The sequence below is a fragment of the Bombus vosnesenskii genome, unplaced genomic scaffold (genome assembly GCF_011952255.1).
Source record: "Bombus vosnesenskii isolate JDL3184/JDL3185 unplaced genomic scaffold, Bvos_JDL3184-5_v1.1 scf7180000013295, whole genome shotgun sequence".
NCBI lineage: Eukaryota > Metazoa > Arthropoda > Insecta > Hymenoptera > Apidae > Bombus > Bombus vosnesenskii.
The window spans coordinates 191,484-209,609 of NW_022882946.1; the positions used below are offsets into that span (position 1 = coordinate 191,484).

Here is an 18,126-nt window from a genome sequence, read left to right on the forward strand (position 1 = left end):
TAGCCGTTGATCTAACCCGTTTCGTTATTTCTTCGCCGTCGATCTTTCGGATGGGTAGACTTGCTTATACGGCGTAAGGACGTTCTTCGTAAGGCGTAAGGCGCAGGGGGAAAGAGAAAGTTTGATAAATATGGTGCGCGATGCGAAAGGAAAGATAGGTGGAATCTTTTTGGTAGAATTATCGAAGATGATTGAAAACGAGGATGCGTATACGAGGTTTATACTTACTAACGAGGTCGTTCGACTTACTTGTAATATCGTTATCGCGTTAAACTTGTAACAATTTTTCTTCCTTATCTTTATCCTTATCTTTACGCTCTGTTGAAATGTTATTTTATATTACATCGCGTAAATATCGATTGAAAATAATTGTTATTATAATTGTATCGATCAATTTCAATTAATTATTCGATTTAAGATTTATCTGAAAATAGAAGAATCGTAATTAATCACGTTGAAGAAAATTTTGTAGGAATTTTCACTACCAAACGGTTTGTTCAAACAACATTCGATAATCTCGACAAATTTCACTCTCGAATCTCCGAAGAATTTTGCCGATTCCATGGAATTCTGTGGCCAAAGTTGCCAAACAGTTACCTGTGTTTGTCCGATTTCCATGTCCTCGAAATATGCTGTCGGCACGAGGCCAACGATTTCTTCTCGTTTCCAATCCAATCGACTAAAATCGTTGTTACTCTCGTACCACCGTGTTACGCTAGTGGATCACCACCACGGCCACCGTATTTAACGTATTAAAACGAATGCTGTTGAAACTCGGGAAGAAGAGGCGATACATCGACGTACGTTGTACGTATGTCAGGGAAGAGTTGCGCAAAACGAGATTTGTACGCCGATCTCATGGGACGAGGTAATTAAAGTAGATCAGTTTCAATTTTTTCAGTGTCTTGGGTATATTTAAAAATATTTACCTTATATCTAAATTATACGGTTAGTCGTTAGTCGAGATATTTACAGTAGCGATTCCTTTTACGCTGATTATCGGTAAATATGCTGTTCCTTCGAAATCCAGCCTTCGAACAACGCGAAAACGATTTCTACAACTCGATATAAAAAATAAAACAATTACCTAGGTATTTCGCTATTTATACGTATATAATTCACATAATTCGCTAAAAAAATGCTGTTTCAAAGATAATAGAAACATATCGGTTTTACGTTTTCTTTATCGTAGGGAATTTCGTATAAGCGAATTTGTCTCGTATCTTTCAGACATTCTGTACGCACGAAATATCTATGGATATGGAATAAAAGTTGAAAAATTCGATTTACGTCGATTCGATCGCACTCGCGTCAACTTTCTTTGCGTTTACAATACGCGAGTATCGAAGAAATCCGATAATACGATACGATGTAAAGCGGAAACGCGGATTTGCCAGTTTTGTCAACGACTCTACGCGATACAGCGGGTGCAAGAATTGCCTCGAGATAGACATCGACGTTGTTCGTAATAATAATGTTTACGAAGCTGTTTCGTTCCAATTACCTGCCGAACGATCGATTATATCAGAGCAATCTTTTCGTTTAATAAACCAACTCGGCTCGTTCGCGTATCGATTACGCCGAGTTTTACTCTATCGGTAATTAGGTAATTAGACAATTAAGTAATTATGTAATTAGGTAATTAGGTAATTAGGTAATTAGGTAATTAGGTAGCCATTGAATTTTAAACGCTCGACAGTTTTCAAGTTTCGTTGGTATTTTACGAGGTTGTTGAGCGGTGCGAGACAAATAATTTATAATTTAAACAAAGACACGTTTAGAAGACGTTGAGACATTTATCGTTTACTTACGTATAGGTAATTCGGTCGAACGTTCCAAGTGGGAAATTTGATCGAACGTCGGAGCACTGACAAAGCGTAACGATACACGTGTAGTTTCGTATAATTTGTCTAATTTCTATCATCGATACGTAGTTTCCACGATACAAGTAAATGCCACATAGAAATAACGAATTTTACAGCGAGTCTGCGAATTTTTCCATGCAACGTTCCAAGATGGATGCTATGCTAGATACGCGTGTATTAAACCGAGGTGTCGAGGTCGTTGAAAGTTACAAGTTTATCCTTTTGCTTTTCATATAAATATCCTTTTATCCTGTTTCGAATAGGATAGAATAGGATATGTAGGTCTTTGACTTATTTAAATCACCGGTAATCGCATATAATCGCATATAATCGCACATAATCGCGCATAATCTGCTTCGTCGAGGATCGACCATTTACTCGAAATTTCAAAAGATCTTGCAAAGATGAAAACCGGTAATCGTCGTAAACTCGTAAATATTTTCTATTTTCATTTCTCGCTTACACGACCGAGCAACGTAGTCGCAAACGTTTCTCAGAGCTTTCACGCTCAGTACCTCCGACAACGGAACAAAGCGGTTCAACATGGATATTTGATCGCGTTACACGCGTCGTTTTGCTCGTCGAAGTAAACGGATGGTCGAATCGAACGGCGCTACGAAGACGACGACGACGACGACGACGTAACAACGAGGGTGAGAAACGGGCGAACATAATGGTGGTGCGCGTCGCGCGACGCAATTGGGATCGCCGTGGTTGTATACTTGAATTTGCTCGAAAACGTTTCCGTCGCTTCTATACGTTATCGTCGTAGGTTGCAATGGTACCTGGTCATGGTTTTCAGTATCTTGCGCAGCAACTGTTGCAGACAACGCCTAAACGTGATGCCGCACATTGCGTACAATAAGAAATTGATGCTGAAGTTGGTGTAATAGAGGAGCATGAAGAACTGCTGCAAACACCAGAGCAGGTCGGGCGTGTTCTTGCGGGCCAGCGTGAAGAAGAATACGCACAATCGGATCACGTAGCTGGAAAACGAGAGTTCGCTTGCTGGTAAATCGAAGTTGCCAGCTTGTCGGAACAATAACGCGTATAGGAACGTGCGAATGTGCGAATGTGCAACGCGAGCAAAAGCAAACGCGATGAATTTGTATTTATTGCAAAGAAAACGTTCATCGTGGGTCGTCGATGGTTCCGTAGAAGACGTTATCGCTCTCACCGAGATATCAAAGATATTAAAAATCAACGTATCGAATATATCGATAGATGACCGTTTACCTCGGCAAATTGAGAAGAATGAAAACGGTGCTGATGAGAAGCAGCATTTTCGTGATGCTCTGTTGATTCCTCGTCGACACGAGATTTCTCGAGGACGATCTAATATCTGCAACAGAGAAAGAAAAAGTATCGCAAGTGCGGTGCGAGCGGCCGGGAATTTCCGCAACGACGTTCGAATAACTCGACTTTTCGTTTCGCCTTCTGTTTGCTTTTCCTTCTTTCTTTTTTTTTTTTTTTTTTTTTTTTTTTTTTTTTTGAAATGTAAACTATCCGTAACCTACTCTGGCCTTAACAGAATCCATGTACGGAGACTACGAATCGAAAGGTTAAAAAATGCGCTAAAATCGGACGATTTCTTCGAAGTAAACGAATCACGAGAAGAATAGAGGCGTACGGCTTGAAAGCGTCCGGCAGTAGTTCAGTCGGTAATTTGGCCGACCAATTTAACGATCCAATCTTTCGTCGCCCTAACGAAACGTTACGGTTCGCACGATTCGTTTTCGTTCCGTTTCGCTTTACGCTAGTCTAGTCTGTTCCTTTCCGCGATAACAACACCAAAGCGATGAAAACGTCATACTCGACTAAATTTTGCTTGCTACTAGAATCGAAGTATTACGCGGCTGTCGTAGTTAAGGTTGAACGAACCTCGCTTCGTCCGACGAATTTCCATCTCGGTTAATCTTATTAATCGTTAATCTTAAAAGAGAAAGAAGCAGCAGCCTGCCCCTGCTTGGATCCATCTTAAAAATTCTTTCCTCGGATTTCTATAAAACTGAATTACTAACGCGCACGATGAAACCACCAGTTGCGTCTGAAGCGGACCTAGGAGAGTCAGGACTAACGACGTTTAATAGGAGATCGAATCAGATCGGACCATCGACATCGACATCGACGTCCAATTTCGTACACCGTGAGACGAGTTTCGTTTCACGGACTTGATTCTAGAGTTGGCAGAGAATAGGCGAGTTATTCGACCGTGTGGTTTGGCCTGTTTTAGATGCTTCGCTTTCTACGTATCTGCACATGGGTAGACACAAAGGATACACGTATGTGTGTACTTACGTATACAGCGAGTTGCTATTTCGGGTAACTGACAAGCGTTTCGTGGGGTTGATGACGGCGCGGACGTGGTTTGATGCCGAGAGTGATGAGAATGGTTGTTCTTGGACGAGTGAAACGATTGCTGCGAAGGTGGCCGTCGGCCTCCGACCACTGGTCCCAGATTAATGCCGCCAGCGCCGTTGTTGCTGCTGCCGGCACTCTGAAAACCGACCAACAACTTTACCAACGATGAAAGCGATTTCACTAACGCGACGTTTGTAGCTTTAAAACGTAGCGAAAAGTAAAATTAGAGCTGCGCCGGCGTGTACGCGTGAATTAGAAGCGACAACACACACCATGTGTGTGGGGAGAAAGCCGATTCGATTAAGCGACGCGACACCGCTACGACGAGAGACAACCTGCTGGCAATAAAGGTCCACGGGAAGCCAATAATTTTTCAGCCACGATATCAGTTTCTTGAAACGTTATCCTACTTATTATCGGGATGGTTAGATGGGCTACCGTATCGTTTCCCATGCTGGTCACGAACGCGTTACTTAACCACGATCCTCTAATAAGCGATACGCGTGTCTCATCTATCATAATCACCTTAAATGCTGTTTTGTCTGCCGAACGGTACGACGAGAAAAACTTATCCTTGCTTCGGATTAAACGATAGATATTACGACTAATGAGGTATTTGCGTCAAAGGTACGGTCGACGTACGGTTGTTGGCAAACTCTCGATCGAAACGCGAATTTATTTATCTCGGAGCTATATCCGAAGCAAAATCGTTTTGCCACGGTTTCGGTTAAATTTCGGTTAAATTTCGGTTACATTTCGGTTACATTTCGGTTGATCTCGAGCGAATAGTCATCGGCCGAGAATTCGATTCCATTTTATGGTGTATTTTATGCTGATATTTTTTAGGGTGTACGCACGATTCGGGATTAAATTCGTCTTGTATTTCGAGTCCGCTTCGAGCGAAAATATGGCCAGCAACTTTGCGCGAATAAAGAAAAGAAAGTAGGAAATAAAGCGAGCAGAATTACTTTTGCAATTGTCGCGCACATAGATTCGGGCATTGGCTGCTAATACGCTATGGACAAAAGTGGATAAAAGTGGCATGGTTTCCGAGCGCGAGTAACGATTTGCAACTCGAACGGGCATATCGATATCGCGCGAACGGGCCGAACGATGGGAGGAGAATGTAGGTTAACCAACGGCTCGTCCAAGTTATTTACACCCGATCACGATGAATCGCGAGAATGGACTTGATCGCCTCGTCGACTAGGAGACGAAGGAGAATGCGAGGGAAAATTGCGTTTCCCTATCGTAGAAAAGAAAAGAATTGTTTTCGTTCAAACGCGTCCATCTTTATTCGCTTTCTATCGTAGTATTTTCACCGAGAACGATCGAACATCGAAGTCACAGTCTCTCGTATCTTTGTACAACGTTTTAGATTATTCGACGTAAATCGCAGCTGTGGAATCGGCTTTTGTCCGAGAAAACGACGATCGTCGTCGAGTTACGACACGACTCGCCGCTTACGCGTTTAGCGTACAAGTCTGTAAGCAGAGTTTGCGTATCGATCGGAGGAACGAGCATCGCGTTCGATCTTTGCGAATCGTTCGGAAAATTGCGTCGTTCGATTAAACGGCATCCTATCTTTAACCGTCTAAAACGAATATTCGCAAAAGTACGAAACGGGAGCTTGATTCGAACGAAGAATTTCAATTAGGGTAGAAAATAAAGATGCAAACGCGAGGAATGAAGTGAAGTGAAATGAGAGTTTCTCGCGACAGAGCCCCGCTTCTTGTAACAGCTTTTCTTCCCCTTTACGCTTTATAACGTTATCGTGACGAGAAGAATCCCGAAACTCAAAATGAAAGAACCGTCTCTTTATTTGCATCGTATTTATTAATCGTCGAACGGTTTTGTCGCGATCTTTCGCTCGGTCACTTGGTCGTGTATCGCGGTATGATCGATTCTTTGGGAGGAAAGAACGGAAAAGAGTTGGTTTCTTCGATCGGTTAATCCAGAACAGATTCGTGAACGATAGAACGAATAATTTAGTGCCGCGAAACGTACGAGTCTGGCAAAATTCGTCCAACGTGATCAAACACCTTCTCCTCTTCTTTTTTTTTCTTATCGGGTCACGGTCTATCGAAAGAGGCGCCTCGTTAAAAAAAAGCGATATCGTTGGTAGAGTCGACGGAAAAGCGCACGCAAAGTGTGAAATCAGCCAGCTTTATGCAGATTTCATGGTAATATCGATTGCGAGAGTGTGTGGGTATCGAGTATACGCGATTCGATCATCGTCCCACTTGGACTAGAGCGGCGCGTGGCGTTGATAAAGTGAGCCGGTATATCGGGTGACCCTGGAAACGCAGAATATTTGAATAATTTATGATAAGAGAATAAGGAGGTGCAAGCGTGACACTATGTCGAACGGAATATAGCAGGGGTCCGTAAATTATAATTCCCGTAGTGACGTCGCTAATGAATACCGTAGATTTCAGTGCTACACCGCCGGCACCTCGTACGCTTTTCCCCATGCCGAGCGTATTTCGTTGGAAGCGAATTAAAATTTATCGCCTGGTCGATAACGGATACCTATCCGTTAAAGGAAGGAGAATCGTTACGATTATAAAACGCGAAGGCAATCGAAACAACCTGAAAGCTTTTTTATTTTTACCTGAAATATTTTTTCTTTGGAACGAAATTAATTAGGCGAGCGAATGCGCGATACTCGTTCTTTTACGAATCGATTCGAACATCGTGAAAGAGACGGGCAGATTTGAACGAACGATTTTCGGTCGACAAACGGAAGCTCGAAGAGGAAAAGCGTATTCTTCGAGTTTTCGTAATAGCACCGATACGACACGCGCGAATACAACCTGCTGTTTCTTGCGCTTGGCAACGAACCACGCTCTAGAAAATCGCTCTTCTTCTTTTCATTTTCAACGAGTTCCGCCTCGATGGTTCGAATTAGCTTTGCGGGAAACGAAATTGCACGGAACACGATATCCACGATGAAGATGCACACGGTCGTCGCGACCTGACGCGACATCACGCGACGTCACGCTCCTGTCGTCCAATCGATTCCATTTGTCGTCTCGTTACGACAACGTTATATTCGCAAGCTAAACCGTCGCGTAATACGTCTCAACGATCGATGCTCCTGCCAGTTTCTCGATTTCCATTTAACAAAACGTCGACCGAGATCGTTGTTAGCGTTGTTTCCTGACAGCCGTTGCTCTCATTCTCCCAAGTTTCTATCGTTCGATAGATTTTGGTCGGTTGGTCGATCGACAAACTCGTCGTTAGCCATTCGTTAAGCAGTCCACGTTTCCGACGCACTGACACGCTGTAATTTCATTTAAACGCCAGAGTCCGATGTAACCTAAATACGGTTAAATACGATTTAATCGCCGACAGAGTTGACACGAAACGTACGCGTACGCATACACGTACACATACACATACACATACGTAGTACGTTCGGATCGTCGAGTTAACTTTGCTTCAGGGTCGATAAAACGGTGTTGCGATTGTAAGTACTCGTGCAACGTACGAACGGTCGTCGTCTCGATCTTAATACATCGTGCGTCACGCGTCCTAAACCATTCGTTTCGTTGCTTTCGTTTTGATTATTCCGTTAACCGATATAGCAAAACGCTCCGTACGATTCTTTAATCCTACGTTACGTTCGCGTAATACAAAATATGATTCCGTGAGTTTCGAATTTAACGCGTTTCGTTTGTAGCGAATATTTCTCGCACACGCATACGCACACGCACACGCACACGCCTGTAATACTTTGAATATCGAAGAAAGAAAGCTTTGATATTCGAGGCAACGTTTCGTTGGGGGAAGCCTGCGTTTCAGAAAACGAACCAAATTAAAAGAAACCGTGTTTAAGAACGCGATTAATTAGCAGTTTTTGAAAAGGCAATTTCGTTTCGTCGTCGACGGTTTTTTCATTTCTGTGTGTAATAATACGAGTCACGTGGCTACGCCCCGTTTATTTATCGAGAAGCACTCGATAATGTTCTGCCAATGACAGATTTATCGCGACATTGGCAGAGGTAGGATGGGAAGAGGCTATCGCGTTTGAACGAATATCAGTGCGCGTTGCGGCGAAGAATAAACTCGTTTAACGATTCATTCGGCACCGTTCCCGCCCCCCGCCCCCCCCCATGCATCCACCTACCATTGATTCGTCGTACCGTCGAAGACAAGCGAACTATTATAAAAGACAAATTGACGAATGAAAGTGTACCGTCGTGCCGAGCAATCGCCGTTTACGCTCGAATATCGAATCAGAGAATATTCATAGAGATGGCAGCGATTCGCTGTCGTTAAATTCGCATCTTCGAACGATCGTGGCAGCGTGGTTCGTTGTACGGAAGGACGTTTCGATCCGGTTACGGAGCAAAACGACGCAGATCGACGTATATCGTAGCCGAGCGATCGAAAACTCCGCAAAGATGAATGGCGACGGTTACGCAAGCCGAAGATATTTATACGTTGATCGAAAATAGCTGATTCGCGGTTACCGACCACCGGAAGACGAGACCAGAGGGGGAAAAAATCAACGAGAACTCGAGAAGCAATTATGCCATTCTGTTTCGTATCGGTGATCGATCGTCGTTGCGTTTGGTTCGGCGCCGATGATTCCGTGTCGCAAACGGGAATAAAATTTCGCATGCGAGAACAACGTCTTTCGTGACACCTTAATTTACTTGCGGCGATATCGTACATATATTTAAACCACCTAGAAACAGTTATGCCTTCGTGTGATCGTTTTCCTTCGTTCCTTTCATTACGACCTAATTAGTTGGAAAACCCGCCACTCCTCGAAGAACGCTACGCCTCTCATTTTTCCATTCTATTACCTTTCGAAAAGTTCTTCTTTCGAAAGAAGTTTGATTTTCCATTCGTCTGCCCTCCTAAATCCTCGATCTTTTTCTCCGATACACGCACGCACACACACACACATACGTTTTTGCGTACGTTGGCTATATCGAAAATTACAGTTGGCTCGAAAAGTCCGTAGCGTTTCTGGCTCGAACGATATCAAGTTGCGCCGTGTCTAGTTAACCATATCGAAGAAAATTATTTTTTATATGAATTTCCGAAAAAATACGAAACGCTGAATTCACCGCTCTTAGTCGATGCTTCGACAAAATGAAACGTTGGAAATTTCAACGAGATAATTGTGTATCGACGACAAGGACGAGCAAACAGAGTACGTCTGGCAGAGCTCAGGTGGAATATGCAACTACCGTACGCTGGATAAATCGTCTAAATCGACGGTTCGTCTTATATACGCGTGAAAGATAAAAAGATTTGATTTATACCGGGTCTCTACTTACGTCAAAGTAGATAGATAGCCAAAGAGACGCGAATCAACGTGGAATTGTCGTAAAATGCTCGTCTAGCCAGCCCAGTTACCACCCTTTCATCGCAAATACGTCTTTTTACTTGCTCTCCGTCGCGTCCCTGAATCTAATTGCAAGGTACGCGTTGGTTTGTCAGCCGCCTTTGCTGCTATGCGCGTTACCAGGTCCAGAACGGACCGCCGTCTTTTTTCTCTCTTTTATTCTTCCTCTTTTCCGTATCCGTATTTCCCTGTCCTTCTTTCCGTCCTATTGCGATAACAAAGTATCGTTGGACGTTGAATCAAGTTCACGCTACTCTCTCAGCTTTATCACACTCTGTTGCCGGATTACGTCCACGCAAGATTCCTTGTTATTATTCGTTCGGCGCTCCGCGATGGCACGTTATACGTTTATAACGGCTAAAGATAGATAAAATTTCGCTTACACACGATGCGTGACACGAATAAATATATATATATATATGTATTTTTTATGAGTACGTTTATAGTTACATTTTAAGACTACGGTCAATTGCACGCAATATCTCGCGTATCGAATCGTAAATCGCACAGCGTTAAATAATCGTATCGCGTAGAACTTTGCGAAACCACCGGTGATGAATCTGCCTGTTACGTCGTTAGCCCGTTTATTGGCTAGACGCGTCCGCGAACGGATGAAAACGGAGGAAAAACGGACAAAGATGGATCGAATTCGGGATACGTAGCATCGCGAACGTACGTTAACCCGATGCCAACCTAAGCTACCTAATGCTTGCCAACGCTTTTAAACTCTGACGAGGTTATTCGTATGTGTTCTACGCGATCCATTCGATTTAGCAGACGTAGCTATAAATTGGAAGATTCGAATCGAACGAACGTTAGAAACGCCGTTCTGTCGCGAACGTTTTTACAAGCCACAGTCGGATCGGATCGGTCGAACGGATCGACTATTTTCGGAATTCGCGATACGTTCGTTCGCGCGTATGTACACGTGTTCACTCACGCGTGTAAAATCTAAATTACCGAAAACGCGGCAGACTATCTCGAAGTTTACATAACGTTGAAGTAGCGTCCTTTAGAGACGCGGCAATTCGGAACAACGTTTTGCGTGTAGCGACGCGACGATTCGTCGAAAGTTCATAGACTCGAACCAATCTAATTTTTCTGGCTATACGCTATTGCGAAACTCGACGTTTGCGTTGGTTTGCTCGTTGCAAAGTTATAACGAGTTTCTCTGTTTTTAGTCGTTGTTGACCGTGTTGTCAGATCGAATCGATATAATTTAACGCAATTCGATCTATGTTTTCCGTGGACGGATAAATTGGCACGGATAAATGGCTCGAACGAAGAACGCGTCAAATACATATTTTCGAACGAAAGAAACAGCAAAGGTAATAAATACGCGAATCGTGTACCGTTTGACTGCCCGTTAACGATAATAAAAAGTCGCGTTAACGTCTAGGATCAGATACATCGGAGGATACGAGTTAATCTTAAATAAATAGTATAGTATAGTATAGTATAGTTTAGTATATAGCATAGATGTCTGCCGATTGTAAGCGAAAGGTAGGAGAAGTAAAAGGTTCGAAAGGATCGAGCAAATTTAAGAGGAAGATATATGCGTATTCGTTAGGTTCTGAGCGATTGAAAACACATTTGCGTTGAGAAGGAGAAAATCGATTTGAGACAGCCGGTCCAAGTTGGCACCTATCGTGGCTACCGTGTAATATATTGCTCCCTCTGTATACGCACGATCCTCTGGTCCGATTGGGATTTTATGTGTCTAAATAAATGTCTTCGGTCGGAACACTTAATCCACGGGAAACGTTTAGGTTAGCGAACCACATTATTCGAACATCATCGTGCCGGATTAGAAAAAATAACTCGAACGTTTGAGCTTCTTTCGAAAAACAAGTGGAGCCCGAGGGAAACGTTTCTAAGCGTGCATTTCACCGCCGATGTTTGTCTTGCACGCAAGAAAAACAAAAATACAGTCCAGTTACGAGACCGAAGCCAAGCGCGAAGACGGCGTGCATTGAAAATAGCGACGTCCATTAACCGTCGAATCTTTGAACGAGACGATGAGAGGGCGTCGCCTTTTTTCCCGTTCGATTCGTCGCTGGTCGCTGGAAATACACGCGCGCGTGTCAAACGTTTTTCTCGAAAGGGAAAGTTAACCAAGAAGCTGTGGCGCTTTCGCGAGCGAAAAACCGTTTTAAACGTAAACTTGATATTTTCCGTACTCGCGTGATTCTTTGTTCGAGCGAACAGCTTTCGTAAAAAAGAACCGCGTCGAGAATGGTAACGATGCCAACGTGCGTGCCAACGCACAGACTCGAAGAGTAGGTCGAAGATAGGTTCGGAACGTTTAGGACGACGTTTCGAGTATATTTCGATCGTTACAGTCTGTGCAGATTGATCGGAATATCGTCGTCTCTCGCGATAGAACCGGTTCCCTTTGACTTTCCTATTACGAATAATATAAAATAGGCTTGGATCGAGTCGAAATCGAACGATATTAAGAATAATTTTGTACGATCGACGCGCGGTCCGATGAAAAGCCAAGTTCGTAGGATGAAAGTGAAACGATGTACGTTCTTACGATCGGGTAAATGATCGTAACGAGATGGAAAAGGATGAAACGTCGCGAGTTATAACGCGATCGGCGACGGTCTGGTGAAAGCCAAACTTAGATACTTGAATACTTAAATACTCGACTTTCAAAGCGAATTATTTTTACGAAAGAAGACGGAAGCGTGGGATAAATTGTAGCCGATGTACCGTTCGTACGTGTGACCGATAATTATCGATGTTTAACGTTTAGCATCGATTTCGTATTAACGTTCGAGTTTGCCCGGATCAAACGACCTTACTAGAGTTACTAGAGTCGATCGGTTTGCTTGGCGCGACCTACGCGTACGTACGACGTACAATGGAAACCTAATTTACTAAGTTTATCGCGTAATCGCGACGTTACGTAACGGTCTAATCTCTCGATAACCGTCTCGTCTCGTCGGACGATTTTCACTCACCGGAATCTGATTCAGATTGATGTCCGACTGTTCTCTGCTCGGGTAGTCCGTGGACGTGGTCGAAGACTGCTTGAATCGCTTGCTGAACCTCAACAAGTTCCTCATGATCATAGTGTTCATGACGATGATGAGTACGAGCGGCGCGATTAGACTGGCGATGCTGTCGATTATGCTGATTATCTTCATCGTCTCCAAGTATTCGACCTTCAGATCGCAATAATCCTCACCGTCCCTGTTGATCACTCCGGCCGTGACGAAGGAGTAGGAATGACTGGCCAAAGCCAAGATCACCAACACCAGCACGATGGTCTTTGCCCTGGCTATAGTGCATATATGAGGTCTGTGCAGAGGGTACTGAACAGCTATGAATCTCTCCACCGTGAACGCAACGATTAACCAGACGCTCAAAGAGCTGCAAACAGCGCTCACATAGACCAACGTTTCGCACCAACCCTCTTTATTGAACACCTTCCATCCTAGCGTGTTGTTCAACCAAACGAAAAGCAAAGTGACTAAGAAGCCAAAGTCGGCGGTGGCCAGGGCGGCCAGGTAATAGCTGGAGCTTCGTATTCTCAGATGTGTGTTTAGAAAGACGACGCAGGACAACAGATTGCCTACCAAGCCTAGCAAAATGATGGAGGGAATGTAGTACTGATGAAAGAAATCCAGTAGAAAGTATAGAGCGTGACAAGCTTCTATCGGTTTCTCCTCGAAATCTAGGCTCGAATCGAAGCTTCTGTTTCTGTAACCGTAATGCGTCAAATTGACCCACGTGGTTGGGGTGGCGGCGGACCGTCGGGAACGTGCAGATACGTCTACGCTCGAGGAGTCCTGAACGCCGCATCTCGTACGTAGATTGTACGTGGACGCGACGGACAACATGTTTCCTTCTCTTTACCTGTATCTCTTTCCTCTCTTATTTTCCATAAAACGCGCCGATCTGCCTCGAAAGATTCTCTACGAAAGATTCGAAGCGGCCTCGATTTCCATTTTCTATTTTCACTCGCGATCTTCGCTCGAGTTTTCGCAACACCGATCGCAAGATCCGACGATCCCGTCTCTCCGTTATCGGTTCGTCGTTTAAAAATTTCGCTCGCCGACCGACTCGAAATTTTTATCGGTCCGACGATATTCCAACAACGATCGCGACTAACCAATTTTCCTGATTATCTCCAACCAACGAATTATCCAGCTTGCCGAGAGATTCAACGTAAGTTCGGAATACTATCGGGAGCGCTATGTCCGCGTGAGATTACCTTGGTTACTCTTTTAGTTAGCATTCTTGCGCGTTTTTCTGCCAGTATCGCGTCACGATCTTGCACGACGATAAGGTAAATCTAACGAGAAAAGTTTATCAAATTCACGGAGACGATTCGCGTAATAACGGAAGCTGGGGCAGGATGAACGATCGGATCGAAAACATTCGACTTTCGACGACAACGGATCGTCCAATTTCGAATATAAGAAGGAATATAAGGTGTTTCTTAAACTTGTTGGTTCGAGTTCTTCTCGGATATCGATCGACGGTTTTCAGTAACGTTTAATATTTCCTGAAATTCCTCGAATTCTTCGTCCATTCTCTCGACGGTCGTTCGTTTGTTTGTTCGTGAAAGTAGGAAATATTATAAATATCTGTCCACTCGTGCGGAGGTAAATTCGGTTCAGAACGTTCGATTCAGAACTGGCGAACGAGTGACAAGTGTTTCCAACTAGCTGTTGAAAAAAAATATTCCTCTCGTTTCGTTCGTAGATTTAAATCCCACACAATGTCAATAAACACGGAATGTTTCTAACTGGTGGCGTACGTGTGGCACGGATCGATTTACTTTGATATTCTTAGATCTCTGAAATCTTTCGATTATTCCACCAAACTGGCGTATCCGCGATTGTATCGCCGGATACCGCGACAGGTCTCTCGATCCTTCCAATCGACACGGACAACGTTTTAGCGAGTAATTGGTCGACCGACGACTAGTCGGCCTTCGATACGCATCGCGTTCGCAAATTCGGAATTCGCCGATGGGAAATAACCGCCTCAGAATTTCACCAACGGATCTTCGTTTCGATATCGCGGAATGTTTAAAAAAGTGGCCGCGAGGTAATCTCTGGTAATTTGGATCTAGATCGTAGAAGAAAGATCGGTGGTCTGGTCCGAAAGGTTCTTCGAGGCCTGTGGCGTTTCAGCGTGTTCGCCTTTCGGAGTCTGTCGACGAGCGACCAAGTAGTCACGAAAATAGTTCGTTCCAAGATATCCTACGCCCTCCGTATATCACGCTGCGTATTTTTTCGAGCGGCCTACGAAACCTTATCTCCACCTCTGTCTAATTACCATAAAATAGAGCGTCGCTTTCGTTTCCGTGCGCTACAGAGCACGGAAGACGATGGTCGGTGCGATCGGAATACGCGTGTCGCTCGATGAATTCCAGCGAGTCCGAGTGGTCGTTCGGATGGTCGTTCGGATGGTCGTTCGGATGGTCGTCGTTCGACGATCGAGTCGGTTTCCGTGGAATGGTAAGATAAGCGCGATCGCGTCGCTGGATGCGCCAATACCTGAAAGTGGAATGCAACTGAAGGAGACGAGTATCGATCGGATAGCCTGCCGTTAGTTTCGGAAAACTATCTTCGTATCCGACGAAATCTCTCGAGAGTCAACAGCGACAGCTTTCTCTGTTCGAGCGATTCGCAAGTTTGCGCGAACACTGGCCGAGCAGCGCCAGTTCGTTTCTTTCAACGTTTCGTCTTTTTTCTGCTTACGTTCTTTTCTATTTTACGCGTCGCGCTTTTTACTCCGAACGGACTCGTTCGGCCCGCTTTCCAACCTTTATCGCCGGCAGACTTGAAATTCCTTTCTTCCGGGCCAAGTTGTTTCCGCGTTATTCCTGTCTCGTGGGTCAACTTTTCCGTTTCGATGCTTGTTTCTCTTCTTTCCCGAGCCAACGGCGTTCCAGTTCTTCTCGTTGAGAGAGAGAGAGAGAGAGAGAGAGAATCGTGCAGGAAGCTAACCGATTACAGCTTCGTGTAAATTCCACTTCGCGATATTATCCGTCGTCCGGGATATTCGCACACGGTTGCGAATCGAAAATTTCATCGGAATACACATAACCCGCCTACTTTTCTTCTTTTCTTCCTTTTTTTTTTCTTTTCGTGAAAGTAGTTTCGAAATTGCAGATTTTCTCCCCCTATTCTCTGAGAGTTTTCTGCGGCGTTTTATCGAACGTTGAACGCGTCGTAATCATCTTGATTCGTACGAGTTTCGACAACGTTCCAACAAGCGTGTCGATAGAAATTCGAAGAGAAAAAAAAAGAGGCGGTTTTGCTTCATTTCCGTACACACGGAGGATCTAACGCGTCGTTCGATTCACCAAGGCTAGGATAGCGTCTGATCCTGGATCCTGTCATTTTTATAGGATCCCGCGATATTTTAATTATTCGACTCGGTGGTCGATCTCGACGCGGTGTATGACGCGGCCGTTCGTACGTTCAACGACTCGTTCGGATCTGTCGCAGGTCGGTCTCGATTTCATCGATGTTGATCGAATTGCTACTTTTACCTACCATGTATCGTCTTTTACCATTGCATCGACGAGTACGAGCAAACGTTCGGCTGTTTGATAATAATATTTTTCATTCGCTAGCTTGTGTACTTGATCGAAACCGTCGCCGTTTAAATCTATCGCCGATAGAAGCGGAATTTGATTTTAAATTACACGTAGATTTTCGATCGAACGTACAAATTCTGTATATCGTTATATTATACGTATGACGAGAAGACTGAGATCTTTCGTTTGCCTCGAAATCACTGAAATACGGTTTTGTTCTTTTCTTTCTTTTCTCTTTTTTTTTTTTTCTTTTTGTCTTAGAACGTGGTTAAATTAATGGCAATTATAATTGGTTCAACGAAGTAATCTAGGTTTTTCATGTGGCGCGATATATTTCGAGGAGAAACGGTCGACGAGAGCGGCGGTATCGGAGCGTCGTGCAACGAGAAACGACGTCGGATAAACTGGAAACACGATTCACGGTTTCGACGAGTTTGCCGCCCATCGAATTCCTTCGCATGCGCTTCGCAAGCTCTCTCGGGGGGCCGTTGGACGACGCGACGACGCAACGACGCAACGACGCGACGCCGTGCCAGCGGCATCCGACGCCACGACGCGCGACATCCGTTCGTTCGCGCGATTCACGCGTTCTCCGACCTTGGCTTGCCTTCTATCGGTCGCGGATACGGTATGTCATTGAAAACCTAAAACGTAAACTAACGATACGTAAACGATAGAATGAGAAAATCGTGGTCCGAATTGTACAGGATTCCAGGCTTTCCAAGCAAATCGTCGCAGGTGCGATCACTTTCAATCTCGATACCGACGTAAATGCGTACGTCTTATGGCGGATCGAGCAACTCGTACGAAACGAAAATTACGTCTCGCCGAGCGATAGGCGACATCTGGCAAAGTAGTATACACGTATCATAACGGACCAACTTGCAGTGAAACGAGTCGACGCGCAACCAAGCAACCACGCTACTACTCTCTCTCTCTCTCTCTCTCTCTCTTTCTCTCTCGATTCGAAAGTTTTTCCATTGCAATATTCGAAATTCGATAAAGCGGACCATCGCGCGCTTCCTCGTTTCGCATCGAATGGACCGTGTAAGGTCGTTACACACACGGAACGTTCTTTTCGCTGGAAATTACCGGCAAAGATACTTTAACGTCCGAAGAAGGACCTTATTTTTAATCCTATGCATCTCTGACCAGACATTTTGCGCAATTTTCCCGTATTTGCCTGTATCAAGGTCTGACTCGGTGCGAACTTAATTAACCCGGATCGTGCAGCTTGCGAAATGCTACGCTGTTTTCGATTGGACGGAGCCACCTATAAGAATCCTTATACAACGTGCGTATCTTCGCGTACTCATACGTACTTTATATTTATTTGTTTCAAACTGTATTATTATTGCTATCGTCGATTATTTGGATTATTTTCTGTTCCATTTCTTCGTCGCTACGTATAAAAGAGCCGAAATAATACTTTTTCTGGATCTGATCGTTCAAGCACTTGGTTCTCTGCGTATATAGGTATACTTATCGATATGACAGATAGAAGATACAATATCCTGGAAGTGGAGAAAGAAGCGTATCTTGGTTCGTTTCGTTACGCCTTGTTGCAGTCGCTTGCGTCCAATTAAACGAGATATCTTCCTTCCTCGACCAGCCGCGCTGCTCCGAATAACGCGAGAAAGTAACGCGAGAAAGTAACGCGATATGACGAAACGACGAAATTGATCGATAGATTTTCTTTTAACGCTTCGACGCTAACGTGCTTTTCGCGTTTGTCGCAGTGCTACGAGGTTCTGAAGGAAGCGTGCACGAAACTGAAGGGACAGCTACAGCCAAGCGGCAAACCATTCGCGACTGTGATCACGCATGTGTTAAATCCAAAATCAATTACGATGGGTCAGCTGTACGGCGAATACGATCTCAACACGCGCGAATGGTGAGTGAATGACGAGTGAAACCGGGATAACGTATCGCGCGTACATGCGTGCGAAAGAAATATCGCTCTTAGC

The 18,126-nt window shown here is 44.4% G+C and overlaps 2 protein-coding genes across 2 annotated transcripts in view; one reads left to right on the forward strand and one right to left on the reverse strand.

Moving 5' to 3' along the window:
* The window catches only part of LOC117233297 (dynein heavy chain 1, axonemal-like), a 45,127-nt gene that overhangs the window by 6,134 nt on the left and 20,867 nt on the right, over positions 1 to 18,126 (forward strand). The window contains exon 10 of the mRNA XM_033493458.1: positions 17,899 to 18,053. Coding sequence (XP_033349349.1) covers positions 17,899 to 18,053 — 155 coding nt within the window. The remainder of the gene's footprint in view (positions 1 to 17,898; positions 18,054 to 18,126) is intronic.
* Positions 887 to 13,442, reverse strand: LOC117233294 (thyrotropin-releasing hormone receptor-like). Its single transcript, XM_033493454.1, has 4 exons — positions 12,561 to 13,442; positions 4,164 to 4,362; positions 3,102 to 3,207; positions 887 to 2,851 (listed from the first exon to the last, which is right to left on the reverse strand). The coding sequence occupies exons 1-4, from the start codon at positions 13,440 to 13,442 to the stop codon at positions 2,626 to 2,628; spliced, it is 1,413 nt and encodes a 470-aa protein (XP_033349345.1). The 3' UTR covers positions 887 to 2,625.